Here is a 17993-nt window from a genome sequence, read left to right as displayed (position 1 = left end):
AAAAATTGAGTTTATGGCATAAACTGTGGTTCATAGCTTAGACACTAGTGGTTCATAGTTTAGAAACTAGTGGTTTCTAAACTATGAACATTGCACAGAGCAATTGCAGTAGCTTCTTCAGTATATTCCCTCAATATGATGATTACATTTTTATAAACAATGATATTTATCCAAGTGTAATTACTGTAATTTATCAAGTTGCCTGTTGTCATGCTTCAGTTTAAGATGCAATAAAAGTACAGTAGAATGTCGGTTATCTGGAATAATTTGAAAGGGTGATCTTTATTCTTTTTTTTTATTGACGGTAGTACAGTAAGTGCCGGTTATAGTGATCATTTTTGCAAATTGAATTTTGATTATAATAAATGAAAGACCAAAGTTTACTACCTGTTTATAATAGATTGTACAAACAAAAATCCCAATAAACCGAAAACTATAAATTGTTTTTATTGTTTTATGGTTGTGACCTCTAGAATTCTATGTGATCTGCAGAAATATGCTTTAGAAAAATATCACAAAGACTACTGGGTTTTCTCGCAAACCATGAGTGAATTTCAGATTAGTTTAGCTCCGGAATCAGTAAGAATAATATTGGGCCGAACTGAGATTTATTGTTTTTTCTCAATTTTTTACGGAAAAATGTGAACGAAAAGAAAACATAGTTTTAACATTGCAACACAAAAACAGAAATTACTAATAGAATTAGAAAAAGTGAAAATTTAGGAAATCTCTCCAAAGAGTTTAATGTGGGGACTTCAACAATTTACGACATCAAGAAAAATCCCAATGCTATAACAGAATTTGTGTCGATTATGGATAGTGAAGGAAGATTTAGCAGGAAAAAGACTGTCGAAACCTGAAAAAGCCACTTTAGAGAGTGCACTTTACTTTTTCGTTTTCTTCAGAGTGAAGTTTAGGTGAACCAGTGTCTGGCCCAACATTGTGTGAAAAAGCATTGGATTTTAATTGAAAATTAAGAGGTAATGAAGATTTTAAGGCAAGCACAGGTTGGCTGAAAAATTTTCGACTGAGTCACAGTATACATCAGCACTTCTCAAACTGTGTTCCATGGAACACTAGTGTTCCGTGAGATGTGAACAAGTGTTCTGCAAAAAATTGTAATTAATAATTAAAAAAATAAAATAAATAAATTTTGCATATTTGTAGCGTACACCACTTTTGTATCATCATAATATTTAACATAATTTTTTTTTCGGTTAATATACTGGCATAGACTAATAATTGAATAGACTGCAGAACACTTTATATTGGTGGGCTCTGCATAGAGGTAATGACACCTACGAAAAAGTAGCAATATAGTGATCTAATATGCCATTCATATGTGATTTAGCCTGGAGTACATGGGTTGAAGGAGAGGAGAAAGTGAACCGATATAAATAAACTCACTTGTATAAATGTTTTTTGATAATTATTAGTATTTCGAAATATTATTACTGAAATATGTGATCATAGATTTGTGGTTGAAAAAAGGAACTTTGAAACAAAAGCAAAGTACTTCTAGTAGTGCAACTTGCTCGATGAAAACAAATACAACATTGTCACACTTCTAAGTGAGGATGAACAATCGCAGCCTTTTGTTCTCCAGCAATCCGAAGTGAAAAAACAGGAACCAAAAGACCAAAACAAAAGTATGATGACAGTTATTTGAATTTTGCTTTTACATGAGTTGGAAATAAAGATGCTTATGATACACAGTGCACCATATGTAATAAAATATTAGCAACAGTTCTTTGGCTCTTGCTAAACGTGTGTTCGTAAGTGTTCCCTGAATATGTTGCGAGATGAAAAGTGTTCCACGACTAAAGAAGTTTGGGAAACACTGGTATATATGAACTAGATATTCAAGGCGAAAAATTTTCTGCAGGCGAATCAGCAGCATGGCCTTTAAAAGTAAGTTCACTTCAATTAAGCAAATTACGAGAATGAAAATGTTTATAATGTTGATGAGACAGGCTTATTATGGAAAGCATTACCGACAAAAACCCTACCCACTAAGAGAGAAATGCCTACATGTTTTAAGATGAGAAAGTAGTGAGTTACAATTGCTGTATGTGCAAATGTCATTGGGATGCACAGATTGTCCGTGTTTGTTATCGGTAAGTCGAAAAAACCGAGAGCATTTTAAAATCAAATTTTCCTGTTTTGTATAAAAATCATAAAAATGCCTGGATGGATGTTTCTATTTTCTGTGATTAGTTTAAATTTTTTTAAAATAAATTTAATTAGTCTTAAATATTTAATTTAATCATAAGGCAAGATTAAATTTATTTAATCTTACCAGAAAATTTGGCTATCTGGAAGAGGTCTGGCATTAATTATTCCTGATACTCTACTGTACGTACAATGGAACTGATTGCACATGTCCTGCACACTTGGAAAACTAAGACTTTTTCTTCTGAGAGGGAAGCGTTACCCTCAGTGATAAAGTTACTGACTGCAGTTTTCCATAATTATACTGCCGTACTGTAAAAGTTCACTCAAATTGTTCGTAACCCAAAGTAGTACATCCCTGTGGGGGGCGGGGGATTGCCTTCTTCCTGAAGGAATCTAACCTGGCTGAACAGGTAACCACTTCACTCCAGAACTATGTAATACATCAACAAGATCATGTTACACATAATCTGAAAAATATGGTGCACACAGCAATGATAATTAGTTTTCTGATACCCCCCAAAACCAATTGCCCTAAGGACATGACCCTGAAGTAGTCACACTAAAGACATACCTTGAAGTAATTGCACTAGAATTGCATGAATTACTTAAGGTTTACAGATGTGATCTGCTCACACTGCATATGGTGGTATTTTGTGTTAGAGAATGTTTCTTAGTGTCCCAGTACTTTTGATATAGATTGTATTTTGCTCACACGTTTTGTAGAAAATTGGTAGTCAACAGAGACCCCTGATTAACCCTTGTTATAAATATTATTAAAAGTTGCACATATGATTTTAAAATAAACACTTGCCACATATCCACCTTTAAGACAGTTCAGTTTTTCGGATTCCCACTTTTCAAGTTAAGATACTTGTAAAATAAACAAATTCAAGTAAAAAAAGTGTTTATGGAAATTTTGTCAGATTCCTTTAGATTAGGCTCATTCTACGTGTGGAATGACTTCTGTTAAGCTTGGTCCTCATTGCTTCTTTTGTGTACATACCACGTACAGGTTGATATTTGGGCATATATATTATGGTCATTTGTGGTAACTGAACTTACTGACAAATGTGAATTGTACTGGTTATTATGCTTTGTGGTAGACATCCTCCTTTTTGGATTTTTAAAATGTGACAATCCTAATATATCTTTGTACCGTGATGAATTTATTTTTTAATTTTAACAGAAAAAAAAAATTTACAGTAGTATGAATTTTTTGGTCCAGTTTAATTCAATTAAACTGGGCCAAAAAATCACTTATAGCCCATTTAGTTGCATGGGGATATCATATCCCATTTTGTTAGCCTAATTTCACAAAGTTAATAATGGTAATATGAATTATCATTATTGTTTGAATGATATGGCTCAAGATGTATTTTTGATTGGGAGGGTGGACTAGATCTTTTGACATTTATTACAAATCTGTTTTCCTCTGTCTTTTCTTTTCACGAGAACAATTAGGTGAACATAATAGACTAATTATACCGCTCATGTGCCTATTCAGCAAATATAATTATTAATTTATTATTTTTCTTTATACATTCATATTTATGTAATTGCTTGAATATATCTATAGCTTTGTTATTTCATAATTTATTTGATTATAAATTGTTTCAGATGAGGTCCAGTGAATTACCTTGAAAGCGTAAAAATCACCCCAACAAATTCTGCTATTGTGTTCTTTCCTAACTAAATCACAATGGTGTACAATCGCAAGATGTTCGGAAAATTTACTAGTATAACTGGTAAATTTTCCAGTGTGTGTGGTTTTTTCTACAATTTACTGTATATGATTATTTTATTAGTATAAAAATGATCCAGAAATTGAAATAAATAAGATCTCATTCATATTTACACAGACAATTATGTAATAATTTATTTCTCCGCTGGAATCCCAAGTGATGAGTATACCAAGTGGTGAACCCGTTGACCGGAATAAATCATTGGCACCACATGTTACTTGCACCGCTTATCTGAATGCATTACATTACTGGTTGAACAAATGGAAAAAATCTATGCCATTTTCCATACACATGATGTGAAGGAAGCCAAAAGACATTGATACTGATTGTTACTTTTGTAATGTTAATGTAACTGGATTCTCAATGAAGAATAAGCACAGGATTATTTATACAAACATGAACTCAGCTATAAGACCAATCCTTCATAATGAAAACATGCCAATTCCAATACCTCTACAATGTGGACTAGATTCTTTAGTAAACAGAATTGAATGCAACAAAGGTACAATTGGCAGAAACCTGAGAACTTCAGCTGATCCTTAGTAGACATCTAATAAAGAGCCAATGTAACGAGCTATGTACTCAGTATGAGTTGAATCATGTCATTAGAGATCTTGCCCTTTTCAAAAGTAAAGCCCTAACTCCTTGCCTTGAGACTAGAGGTCTGCATGGGCCTACATATTTTATTTTTACCTGGCCCATCCAGAAGTCTAGATGGCCCGACCTGAACCCAGATTTGTTTTTCAAATTCATTACCCATACCCACCTGAACAGATTTTTATCCCAGCTGATTGAAACTTTTTATATAAATAAAATCGCTAGCATTAGTTTCCGAAGTTTTATAATAAAAAAACAAACTTTCAGATTCAAAATTAAATATTAATTTAAAAAAATGTAATGAATTTTCAATTTACCATATTTACTATAATTCCAAAACAAATATCGATATCCACCTCTACCAGCCACTTTCTCTTCACACTTTATTGCAAATTGTTGTACAGAAACAAAATAGTCAACACTATTGCTACTTAAATTAGTTTGATGCTCTTGCATGCTAATCCAGCTGCACTAAAATTTCTTTCAGCGCTTGCACTGCTGATGGGTGGGTCATTTCCACGAGAGTACAAATTTTGGCGAATTTTGGAAACATCGGCGAAGTGCGCTCTATTGGTGAATTAAAAGTGTCAACAGACAAATAATACACAATTTTTCTAAAAAAACTTTCAAAAATTTAAATAGATAAAAATATATGAGATTAGAGATCTACTCTAAATTGAAAGACCAGGGAGAGACAACTGTCAAGAGAATATCAATACGAAAGGATGGTAATCTCTTCCCTACCTGAATTCTCATCCTCACATTCAACAACCAACTTCCTCCAAGTTCCATGAAGGCAGGCCACTTAAACTGCCGAGTAAGGATATATAATCCAAACCCATTGAGGTGTTTTAGATGCCAAAAAATAGGGCCACTCACAAACAACTTGTTGTGGTAACCCTGCCTGTGCTAGATGTGGTGCTAAAGACCACAAGAGCAAGGAATGTTCAGCTTCAAAACCGATCTATGTAAATTGCCAAGGAGAGCATCCTGCCTACTCTAAAGCATGCCACCAGTGGAAGGATGAAAAAGAAATCCAAAAATTAAAAACACAGCTGAATATCTCCTACCCAGAGGGCAGAAAACGTATCCAGTCAATAAATAGTGGGAAACCTTCATATGCCCAGGTTTCTGCGAAGTGCACTATTGATACACAAAGTAAGATGAGCATACCACCAAGAGAATTGTTCACTCCGATTGCTCACTATTTATTGCTTTCGAGAACCCCCACACAAAGAACACAGTCAGCAGCCTCTCCAATATCCGTACCTCATAACGCCCCACCACTACCAAAATCAAGTGGTAAAGAAAGGCCAAAAATATCGGAAGAGCCACCTGTAATACCAGAAACAATGGACGTAGGGCAGCGTTTGCCAAACTTTTCTGTGGAAACACATGGCCCTGAGTGCCAAACATTATTCAAGTGATTTAAAGTGATACTACAGTGCTCTTCTCCATTATATTTAGTTTTTTACATTTATAGCAATCTTTATTTTCTGTACTTAATAAGTCGGTTTTGCTAAAGGGACCTAGCGAACTATCAGAAAGGAAAGTCACCTTTCTTTTTTTTCTTATTTTCAAACTAACCACGAAACCTTAAGTGGGAGAAGACAGAGGGAGGTAATCAATGGGTGCTGCTCTTCGCGGACTAATATTATTAGTGGAGTCCCACGGGGTTCGGCATTAGGTCCACTGTTTTGTATATTTATCAATGATATTGATGAAGGTATATCAGGCTTAATGTCGAAGTTTGCAGATGATACAAAGGTTGGCAGGGTTGTTATGACAGTAATGGCAGTGTGCTACTGCAACAGGATCTAGATAATTTGGGCAGATGGGCTAAGAAGTGGCAACTGAAGTTTAACCTTGACAAATGCAAAGTACTGCATATGGGTAGAAGTAACCCCAGAGAAACGTACCAACTGCGTGGTACTACACTTAAGGTGGTAGAAAATGAAAAAGACCTGGGAGTAATTGTGCAGTCAGATATGAAGTTTTCTGAGCAATGCAGACAGGCTGCCAGGGCAGGTCATGGGGTTTTGTCAAAGATATATAGGAATTTTGCTAGCAGGGAAAAGGAAGTGATTATTCCTCTGTATACGGCAATGGTCAGGCCACGCCTCGAGTACTGCGTACAGGTCTGGAGGTCTCATTTTAGGAAGGATGTAGATTTACTTGAGTGGTACAGAGAAGGGCAACAAGATTGGTGAGGGGAATGAAGGGATCCTCTTACCAAGAGAGGCTTAAGTTCTGCAAATTGCAGTGGCTGGAGACTAGGCACCTGCACGGTGATCTGATTGAGGTTTTATAAGGCCTTGAATGGGTTGAGCACGCTGAATTCTGATGGGATACTTCCACTTGTTCAGATTACGAACCTAAGGGGGCATAAATTCAAATTAAGAAAGGACAGATGTAGAATAGATGTGCGGAAATTTGCCCTTAGCCAGCGGGTGGTTAATTGCTGGAACAAATTCATCTGTTGTTGTGGAAGTTGATAGGTTGAATAAATTTAAGGAGGAACTGGACAGGCATTTGGAGGGAATGGTGTGATTTTTTTTTTTTTTTTGGCTGATGCTGCATAAGCTCGTGCATTTGCATTCTTGCATCACATGCCACTACTACTACCTACTAATTTATAGCAAATGCTTGGTCGCTCGGTGGCACCGCTCTTGATGATTTCGTGTTTTAATTTTTTACATATGACCGGTATTTGGCGCATTATAGCCTCAGTTGCTGATGCGCCAATAAAACTCAAACCAACCAAACTCTTGATGATTTCACAGAACTTAGGTAATTCTGCACTACACCATACTGCATTACAATTCCAAGATGCAGAACAGTCTTCCACCTAAGAAATATTGCAGTTGTAAAGGCTTGGAAGAACAAGTTCTCCTGTTTATCAACTAGAATTGTCTCACAACCTTCTGCCATAAGATTGAGATTAGTCACCCGATATACCAATTTAATTCGTAGACCACTGTACTTCTCATAGTTGTACATAATGTTTCCATGATTCTCTTTCGCCACAATGGCAGCTAGATCTTTCAGTGATTCCTAAATCATGCAAATTTGCATTAATCGAACCATGACCAGTCAATAAGAACATAGCTTGAAAGTTTTATGCAAACCATTTGAATTTTATCGAGGCTGCATTTCTTAAATCTGGGAAAAAATTTTGTGTAATCTGCCCTTTATCTCACACAGTCCAACAGTTTTGCCAGACTTTTACCTAAGTGTTCCAGATTCTTACCCTTTCCTTACTGGGATCTACCAAGATGTCCACCTCTATATTCAGGAAAGAACAGGGAATGCCATGGCAGACAAAGTAAGCCAATGCACAATACACGAAATACAGATCAATAGGCAATTTTCTAGTCACAACCTGCAAAGCTGGGGTTGACACAGTTCTGCATGCCATGCACATCCTAAGGAGCATTACTCTTTGAATGGAACTGAGCTTTGTAGTAAATACTTTTCCACTAACACGCTCAAACCAAATTGGTGCACCCTACATTGCCATGGGGTACACATTCGTACAGCAGGTTCAGCGCCTTACCTTTTATTCTCCAGCCAACCCTAGTGATTCGAGTAATCATCCCAATAAATTTCCTCACCTTTTCTGATAGATATGTAATATGTGAGTTGAAAGTAAAAGATCCGTCAAACATAATGATTAGATATTTTAATTGCCTTGCCGATTTTAGGCTTGACCCATTTGTTCTCACAACTGGGGGTCTTCTACCCGAAAAATGACCCTTGAAGACCATTGTCCTTGTTTTGGTTCCTGATACAGTCAGTTTATGTAACCTACACCACTTATTAAGTTCAAGCAAAACCTACTGTGAACTGGTTTCTAGTTGCATCCATGAATTTTCTTCAATAAGCAGCACAAGATCATCGGCATGTGGAACCACTTTTGTATGCTCGAAGTCCCTACGCAACCAGTCCTAACCTAAACTTCTCATTGTATTGTCACAATGATGACAGGTTATCATTGCTGTTAAAATTGACAGGTAGTTTGCATTGATAAAGATAGTTAAACTGTGTGGCTAAAGCTGAGCAGAAATGGTGATATCAAAATTGCATATGATTGTTTGTTTCAAAAAATTTTCAAACCTAAAGACAAGTGAGGTCCCTTGTATCGAATTGGCACTTCTCCAATTCCTGTGAATTGCAGAAGTGCCAAAACACAGCATGGGGTTTTATAAAGGTAAAATTACATTTAATAATTTATTTTATCTTGTACAGTAATATTTAATATTACTGTATAAGATGAAACATGTTGGTATAATGGGCAAGATTCTTAGATTGATTGCAGGAATGGAGGCAGAAGGTTGTAATTGTTTACTCTTCAAATTGGACTGATGTTGAAAGTGTGGTTTTCCAGGGATTAGTGTTAGTATCAACATTGTTTGATTTTCTTAAATGGCAATAATGAAGGGATATAGAGTATGATATCAGAATTCTCATATGATATCAAGATTAGGAGGATAGCATTGGCAGTACCAAGCAGTTCTCCTCCAGTACAATTTTGATAAGCTTCAATAATGGTCAGAAAATCGGCATTGTAGTTGCTAATTTTCTGACTATTCAAAAGTGGAATTAAATACAGTAAAGGAGAAGAGAGATTTAATGATGGGGCGGGGAGTTACAATGCAGATAGACATGAAGTTCTTCATACGGTACAAACAAGTAGCAAGGAGGTCTGATGGTGTCCTATTGATGATATATCTAAACTTTACTTGAGATAAGGAGGTCATAATATCCCACAGAATAAAGCAATGGTGAGCCTGCTCTTAGAAAACATGTCCAAGAATGGAGACCACAACTACAAGAGGTGCCTCTGTAGCCAGGTGGGAAGGAGCAGCAGTGCGTAGCACACGCTTCTTGATTAGACCGGGGTTTGAGCCAGTCACCACCAAATATGGAGGATGTGGAAAGGTCAGGGAATGACCACTGCATATCCCCGGAGCAATATGGCCTTAGTTGCTAATGCTCCTAAAAACTAAATAACAAACAACTACAAGAAGACATTGATCTTCTTGAAAGGGTCAAAAGAGAGGTAATGCACTTAGTGAGTTTGACAAAAGAATACCCATATCAGAAAAAAAAAAAACTTGAAATATATGATTAGCCTGATAGAGACCTATAAAAGTCTGAGAGGGATAGCAAAATGAAAAGATTATAAATTATACTAGAATTGAGCCAGTGAGTTATCTCCACGAACAGTTGCAAACCTGTGTGTGGGGGGAAAAAGCAAATAGACAGTGGGGTGAGTTTTTTTTTTTTTCTGGCAATGCAGCTAAAACCTAGGGCTTCCTTGAACCATACAGCTTATACTAACGTTAATAGTAATTCATTCAATCTCTTTGTTCTGTACAGGATAGGACTATGTATACACCTACACACTGATGTTATACGCGAATGGTTATACCAATATTTTCTCAGGAAGTGGGTTGAAAGGCATGGCACGCATGAATGGCTCTCCACAGTTCTGGCTTAACCTTGCATGACTTCTTCTTTTGGTGGGGGGCATGCAAAGGAAGAAGCTTATCATACAAAACTAAGAAACATGAGTGAAATGAAAGAATATCCAATTTTAAGATTCATGAAGCATTCTCTGAGGTATTTTGACTTCCCATACCAGTTTAGTTTGAGAAAATGCATCGAAAATGTGGAACGATGTGTGAAGGCTTGAAGTCAGTGACAGTAATCCATATGAAATACTTTAACATTAGCAGTTTATTTAATTAAATTCTGTAAAAAAAAAAAAAAAAAAAAATCACTATATAAACATTTGAAAATAGGTATTAACTTGTCATACACCCTATCTTTAAATAATATTAAAAATGAGGTGAATGTAAGGTCCTTTACATATTTACAAATTATGCTAAATGTAGTTCATCCAATTTTTTTCCTTGTTATTTATGTTATTTTCAAGAGATTAATTCTCACTCTGAATATACTTGATCTGTTTACAAACAGATTTAATTATTCATTCTAGTGTCTGATTGCATTTAGATTACACCTACATCAGCAGCTAGTGGATGTCAGAATGGAGTCATATGCGTATGGGACCTTTTGACTGGTACATGTGTATACAGTTTAAATGCCCATCATGGAGCAATAACAACATTAGAGTCTACTAATATGTACCTTGTGAGTCAAGCAGCAGATAACCGTATTCGCATCTGGGAAAAATACCAAGGTCACTTATTGCATACCATTCGTCAGGTGAGTTGTACAAATGAGACAGATTTCAGCTAAAATAAATTTTACTTCTGTGAGTACAGCCTAATGAATCATATATGATGCTGAAAATTTTTTTATAAAATTTGAAAATGTGATGCCAAAACAATTTGCCAACTTCATTTATTGCTACGGTGCAAACTGAGAGGAGTTGCTTTCATTGCTGCTCCCACCTGCCTTTCAAATCATTTCACTGACAATCGGTTTTGAGCATTCAGAAAATAAAATTCCATTTTATTTTCTTAAGGGCTAAAATAATTTATCATTGCTCATTTTCTTCCTGCTCATGTTACACAGGCTTATGCAATTTGCTCTGGTGATATACTGCAAGGAAAATTTCTGCTGCCCTTAATATATTCTATTAATGAGTAAATTACCAAAAATGAATAATGTCAGTACAGCTCATTCTCATTACAGCTATAGCAAGATTTGCACAAGCACATCTAATGATATTACTGCACAACAACTTTTGACCAATGCCTTCAAAGAGTTATCTCACATCTTTTCCCATTTGGCATTTGCTTGTTGGCTGTACGATTATATTTCCATCTTCTTCTTGGCCTTCCTATACTCCTTTTGGCCACCTCTCATTCTCCATCCCATCTGCATATTTTTTTCCACTTTTTTTAGTCATCTAGTCCACCTATTGTCTTCGTCATGTCCATCCTTTTGCATGTAACAACTTGACTTCCACTGGATGAATTTTCATGAAATTTTATATTTGTACGTTTTAAAAAATATTTGTTGAGCCATTCCAAATTTCATTAAAATCAGACTATCTGGCAATTATTTCTTTTTTCTATAAAATTTGTATGGGAAAAAAAAAATTCATAGCTAAATGTAGTTTTAAGGAAGTATTATTAGCTTTAGATAGTCTTTGTGTATATTGTTATGTAAGCCTCATGAACATGGCATCACTTGTGAACAGATACATATATAGAAGGAGAAAAGAGATGAAAAAAAAAATTATATACCACGTAAGAGTAATAAATATTATGCAGTTGTAATTAATCTGGGTGGCTAAGTTTAGAGAACATGAAACTATAGTTTTATTAAGTGATCTACAAAGTTATAATCTTATTAATTAATTAATAAGGAGGAGTTAACTATATTTTCTTTTCACTTCTGTTAATCACAAAAAATGAAAAAAAATCATTTACTTTAAGAAAAAATCAAATGTGCACAAAGTACAATGAACTGCATATGTTAACTAACTTGAATTATGTATCTGCTCATTAATAGATTATATTCTATGTTGTTTACTAATTTCTTTACCAGTAAATAGTCTTAAAAATCGTAATGTTTTATTAGTTATTTTTCTTAATGGTATCATTTCTGTAATTTTTTTTTTTTTTTGCTGTCGTTCCTCTTGTCGCATAATATTATTATCAGTTTTACTCTAGTTTTATAGATATTTCTGATCAATATTTGGATTGTTCTAATAACCCTCTGGATATTAGTTTTACTGTTAATAAAATGATGCAAGAAAGGCAAGCTTATACAGCAACAGGAAAAAAAAAAAAAAAAAAAGAAAATGCTCACTTCATTCATACTATCCATTTCCACAGTACCAGGTAGAAGTTTTATACTGACCAGTATTCTCTGGCTAAAAGCAAATTTTTGCACATCTATCCTGAAACCTTAATTTTCCAATTTTTATCATATGAGAAAGAATAAAGAGGTCATCAGCATTTAGTTTACTTAACCCATTGGCCCCATTTACCATGTGAATTGTGACCAGGTGTCTTTGAAATCCTCTTATCTGTGCAATCTTTCTAGAGGGACCAATAGTTCCTTGTTAACTTCCTACATTTTCAAAAACTGTTTATTTGATAGTAGCTCTTCTGCCAAAAAGTTCTAGTAGAGAGTGAGAAAGGAAAGCCACCTTTCTTTATAATTTTCTTTCTTCACTTTATCCTTACCAATCTTCACTTGGTGAAGCACTGCTCCTGACTCAGCGTGGTGAGGCCAGAAACATTGGCAAAAAAGTTAATCACCTATGCGAGCATTGCACAGAAACAACAAATAGTGCCCACCTAAACTGATGTTATAGTCCCCTCAAACATATCAATCTCCGAGTGGGCCTGAGCTATCCTCTCTCAGTAACAATCCACTCAGACCAGGCAAGTAACAGTCCTCTTACAATACCAGCAACATCCCCTTCCCTCCAGTGATTGCTACTACATTGCATAGTCAAAATTCCAATATAAGAAAGAATATTGAAGACACATCCATAGATGTTGATTACTCATCCAACCAGGATGATCTGCTTCTAGAAATAAATGTGGAAAAAAAATATAGACACTGGTCGGCCTATATTTCCAAAAAAGACAGATAGATCTTTGAATGCCATAAAACTGCCATACTGAAAAAGCGTTTAGATACAGGTTCTTGTACTCATCCCAAGTACAGCCACTCCCCAACTTACATAATGGTTGCGTTCTGCAGAACTCTATGTAAGTTAGAATTTCCCCCATGCTTGTGCAGCACTCACAACTGTGCTTGCTTTATTGATTGAATCAAAAAAGAAATATTCAACGAACATGTAAATAGAATTATTTATTGTATTTATTCAATTTTTTATCTCGTGCGTAGGAAAAATTACAAAAGCGTGCAATTTAAAAATTATAAAATTACAAAAAGAGAGAGGAGACAGGCATAACGTCAGTAAGTTTTACCTCTCCAGCATTGTTGTGAGAATCAACGACTTCAGCTGATAAGTACGCTGCTGCAGAGGTCGAGGGCTGTGGAGATTTTGAAGGGGTTGGCTGCTCAACCTTACAAAAGAACATATTAATGGATGACTGTACGGTGGCTTTTTTCTTTTCATCATTGAATGATATGCTTGTAGCAAGCAAGCATATCATTCACCCCTCTGTTAACTTTTAAGAATTGTTCACTTTCAGGATCCATCTTCTCAAACCTCGCCATTGCTGATGCAATTTCACGAAATGCCATTGCCATCTCTCTCTGGTGATGAAGCATCTTGGCTCCTCATTTGGCTCATCTTGAGCTTCGTCAGCATTTTCTTCTTTCACTATCGCTGCCTTCGAGTCAATAAGTTCTTCGTTAGATAATTGCTTCTCTTCTTCCTCTATTAACTCCTCCAACTGAAGTAGCTCTGCAGCCTTTACAATCTTATCTGTAACCTCTTCGTATGATTCATCTTTTTCAAATCCTTTGAAACATTTTACATGCCATGGGCATATTTTCTTCCACACGCCATTTAAACAACTTTTAGTACTCTTAGTTTTTTTAGTAATTTCCACTCAGGCCTTATTAATATTTAAGATGGTTTGGTAAATATTGTAAGATTTCCAAAAGTCTCTCTCTTAACGTAATTTTTCTCACCATTCATAATTTTTCTGATGCTTAGGCTGGATGAGTGAAGTCGTGTTTGCCGGTAGAAATATGACTCTCGTGTTCAAATCAAAATTGTCTAGATGCATAGGATGTCCAGGAGCATTATCTAATAGAAGCAAAATCTTGAAAGGAACATTGTTGTCTTTACAATGTTTTTCAACCTTGGGAATGAAGCAGCATTTAAACCAATCCTCAAAAAGAGATATTGTTATCCATGCTCTCTGGTTCGATTGGAAATGCATGGGTAGGGTGGCTTTATTGATGACATTAAATGGATGAGGATTTCCAGAATGGTACACAAGCAGTAGTTTTAATCTGTAATCTCCCGTTGCATTAGCCCCAAGCAAGAGTGTGGCCCTATCTTTTGAAGCCTTGAAACCTGGCATTGTCTTTCCTCTTTGCCAATGTATGTTCGATTCGCTTTTTTTTCCAATACAGAGTGGTCTCGTCAATGTTAGAAATTTGCTGCATTGAATAACTGACTTCATCAATAATTTTTTCCAACACATCACAAAATTTCTCTGTAGCTGCAGAATTGGCACTGGTGAGTTTAATGTTGTGGAAACCAGCACGGTGCTTGAACCTATTAAATCACCCATTGCTTGCCACAAACTTGGCTTGGGGTTCACCGTACTTATATTTAATATCTTCATTAATATTTCTTGCTTTTGCTTGAATGGCCATTGTACAGAGGGGCACTCGCTTCTGAATTTGATTTTCCATCCATATTATTAATGGCACCTCCATAGCCAGGTGGGCAGGAGCAGCAGTGCATAGCACACGCTTCTTGATTAGACTGGGGTTCGAGCCTGTGACCACCAAATACGGAGGATGTAGAAAGGTCAGGGAATGACCACCGCATATCCCCGGAGCAATATGGCCTTAGTTGCTAATGCTCCTAAAAACTAAACAACAACAACAACCATATTATTAATAGCTTTTCCATCTTCAATATAGCACCTGAATACTGTTTTGTGATCACTGTTGATCTTAAATGCATTGATCCTTCGACACGTTCTTTGTCCTTTAAAATAGTATTCACTGTTGAAGTAGTGAGACCTAATTCCATGCAGTAGATGACAAACTTTGTCCTGCTTCGTACTTCTTAATCATTTTCATCTTCATTTCTAAATCAATTTTGTTTGGTTTCCAGGCACTACCACCACTTGCACTTTCAATTAGTCGCTTTCCCTTCATCATTGTAATATGTAAATAGGAATGAAGAGAAGTTTCTGAAAATTGTTTTTTTTCGTATGATTGAAGATTTCAGTGAAGGGGAACACATTTCACTATAATAACGTAAAAACCCATACAATTGCAGTTATCGGTATTATTGCAAATCCAATAAGATCAAGTTTACTACCCATTTATACATAATTAGGTGCACTAACAGAAAAGCCCAATAAACTGGGACATGCAAATTGTTTTATTGTTGTGACCTCCAGAAACGTGCTTTAGAAAAATATCACAAAGGTGTTCAAAATTGATTCTTAAAATGGAACATGTGATAGCGATGAAAGTGTAGTGCAATTTCCATTATAAAAATGACCTTTTAGAGAGACAAATTTTTTTTATGAAAACTCCAAACACAAGAGGTATTAGAACTTAGTACCGTGCTTGGGTTGGAGGTTGAGAAGGCGAAAGAAGATATTTGTTGACATTAGACTTGAACTTCTATAGACTGTAATTTTCAGGAAATACATAAGAAGAAAGGTTGTTCCAGGAAACGGCAGTTGAATGAATAAACGAGGAAGATGAAGAGTTGGTTCTGTGAGTTTGAAGTTGGACAGTAAATGGATGTTGGCTGGTGGCGGCACATGTTCGGACTGTTTTGAAAGAGAGATTGGGAATTATAGAAGCCAATTCAGAAGAACAGTGCCCATGGAAGTATCTGTAGAAAAGACATGCAGCAGAAACAGTATGTCTATGAGACAGCGAGTGGAGAGACTCAGTTAGAGAGGAGTCATTAATTAACCTAACCGCCCTCTTCTGAATGGAATCTAGAAGCCTGAGAGAGGTTTTGGGGGCACTGCCCCAGATGTGGGAACAATATTCCAAGGTTGGATTTGCAATTTGTACAGAGTGAATAGCTTCTTGGAAGAAAAGTAATGCCGAGAGCGAAAGAGAAAACCAAGTTTTTTAGATGCAGAGGAAGCAATATTTTTAATGTGCTTGTACCAAGAGAGATTAGAAGTCAGGGTAATCTCCAAAAGAGATATATCATTTTGCCTAGAAATTGGAGTGTCACCAAAGATAAGCAGAGGAGTAGAAGAATCCTTTTTGTGAGATATAAGACAAGACTGAGTTTTAGTAGGATTGAAATCAACTAAGTTGTCTTTGCCCCACTGGAGAATTACCTGGAGATCGGCATTTAAAGAATTGGTAGCGGATAATCGAGAAGATGAAGTTGATTGAGCAGGGAAAGGTTTCTCAAAATGCAAAGTGGAATGCAATGTGCTATCATCGGCAAAACTATGGATAGGATTTCCAGTCAATGGAAGAAGGTCATTAATATACAATAGGAAAAGAGTGGGGGACACTATCATTAGTGGAGCAGTAAAAAGACAGAGAGCCATCTACCATCACCCTCAGTGAGCGACCAGAGAGAAAACTGGATAACCAATTACAAAAACAGTTGGCAAACCATAAGATGGAAGCTTGTTTAGGAGACTTTTATGCCAAACACGATCGAAAGCCTTTGAGATGTCAAGAGCAACTGCTTAGTTATATAGCAAAATTTTCAACTTCCAAAGACTTGGAATGAATTCCCCAAAAAAAAAAAAAAAACATGTTATTGGGTTTACATTACGATATTTTCACAATACCTCCATTTATCCCTACAGTTGAAAATTATGTTTCCATATTTTTTTCAGTTTGTACCAGCTGGCAAAAACTAACATAAAGTTGAATTTGTGTAAGTCAGGGAGTTCCTGTAATGCCTTTTATGTTACAGTGGAATTGCAGTGGACTTCGTAGCAGTATTGATGATATTCATGACCTAATCAATTGCTACTCTTCAATTGGTTTCTGCTTACAGGAAATCTATTTAACTACTCAAATTTCTACCTCCATAAAGAACTACTCTCTATCTGTCAAAAAAGATTGCAATACATAGAATTCTGCCCCCATAGTGTTGCCATCTTTATTAACTCACATTTCCAGACCAAGCAAATTGTTTTTTAAACAGAAATTAAAGCTGTTCCAGTATGGTTCATTACTCAGATTGCAGTAACACTAGTTTAAATTTTTATTTTTCACTAAATCACATCTTTTCTTACAAAGATCTTGAAAACCTTCTAATATAGTTACCTTTGTTTGTCTGTCTGTCCTCTCTCTCTGTCTTTCTCTCTCTCTCTCTCTCTCAGGGCCCACCACCCTTATGGGGAGCTTCTAAATTAGATAGATATGGCTGACTGATTGAAATCTTATTGGATAAGTAAAGCTTTACCATTCTTAATATCGGTGCACCTACTCACATAGAGTTGCCAACTGGACAAACTTTTGCAGTTGATATCTCAGTATGCTCCCCAATACTCTTTCCAGCCATAGAATGGTCCATTAGGAATGATCCTATGAGCAGTGACTGTTTTCCAATTATTTGTAATCTGCTCACTCGAGTCAACTGGGTCATATTTCAGTCAGCCATCACCCTGGATGAGGAAATTATGCGATTACAGCGCATAGATGAAGTTGCAGAATATGTCACATCCCACTTGTTATCTGCAGCTAAATACTCAATTCCATTATTGAATCCTCTGGCCTGATGGCATTTTAACTACTGGTGGAATGAGGAATGCACAAAAGCAAAGAAGGAAAAAAAAACAAAGCATGGAATTTATTTCAACGATCCCCAACAAAAGCTAATCA

At 35.9% G+C, this 17993-nt stretch overlaps 1 protein-coding gene across 1 annotated transcript in view; it reads left to right on the top strand.

Moving 5' to 3' along the window:
• The window catches only part of SCAP (SREBP cleavage activating protein), a 512327-nt gene that overhangs the window by 457972 nt on the left and 36362 nt on the right, over window positions 1–17993 (top strand). Inside the window, exon 26 of the mRNA XM_090380371.1 lies at window positions 10536–10748. Within this exon, the coding sequence (XP_090236497.1) occupies window positions 10536–10748 (213 nt within the window). The remainder of the gene's footprint in view (window positions 1–10535; window positions 10749–17993) is intronic.

This window comes from Mastigoproctus giganteus, chromosome 1, assembly GCF_048544385.1.
Source record: "Mastigoproctus giganteus isolate SK-2022 chromosome 1, ASM4854438v1, whole genome shotgun sequence".
Classification (NCBI taxonomy): Eukaryota; Metazoa; Arthropoda; class Arachnida; order Uropygi; family Thelyphonidae; genus Mastigoproctus; species Mastigoproctus giganteus.
Note: the sequence above shows the minus strand (reverse complement) of the source record. Positions and strands in the feature narration are given on the sequence as shown.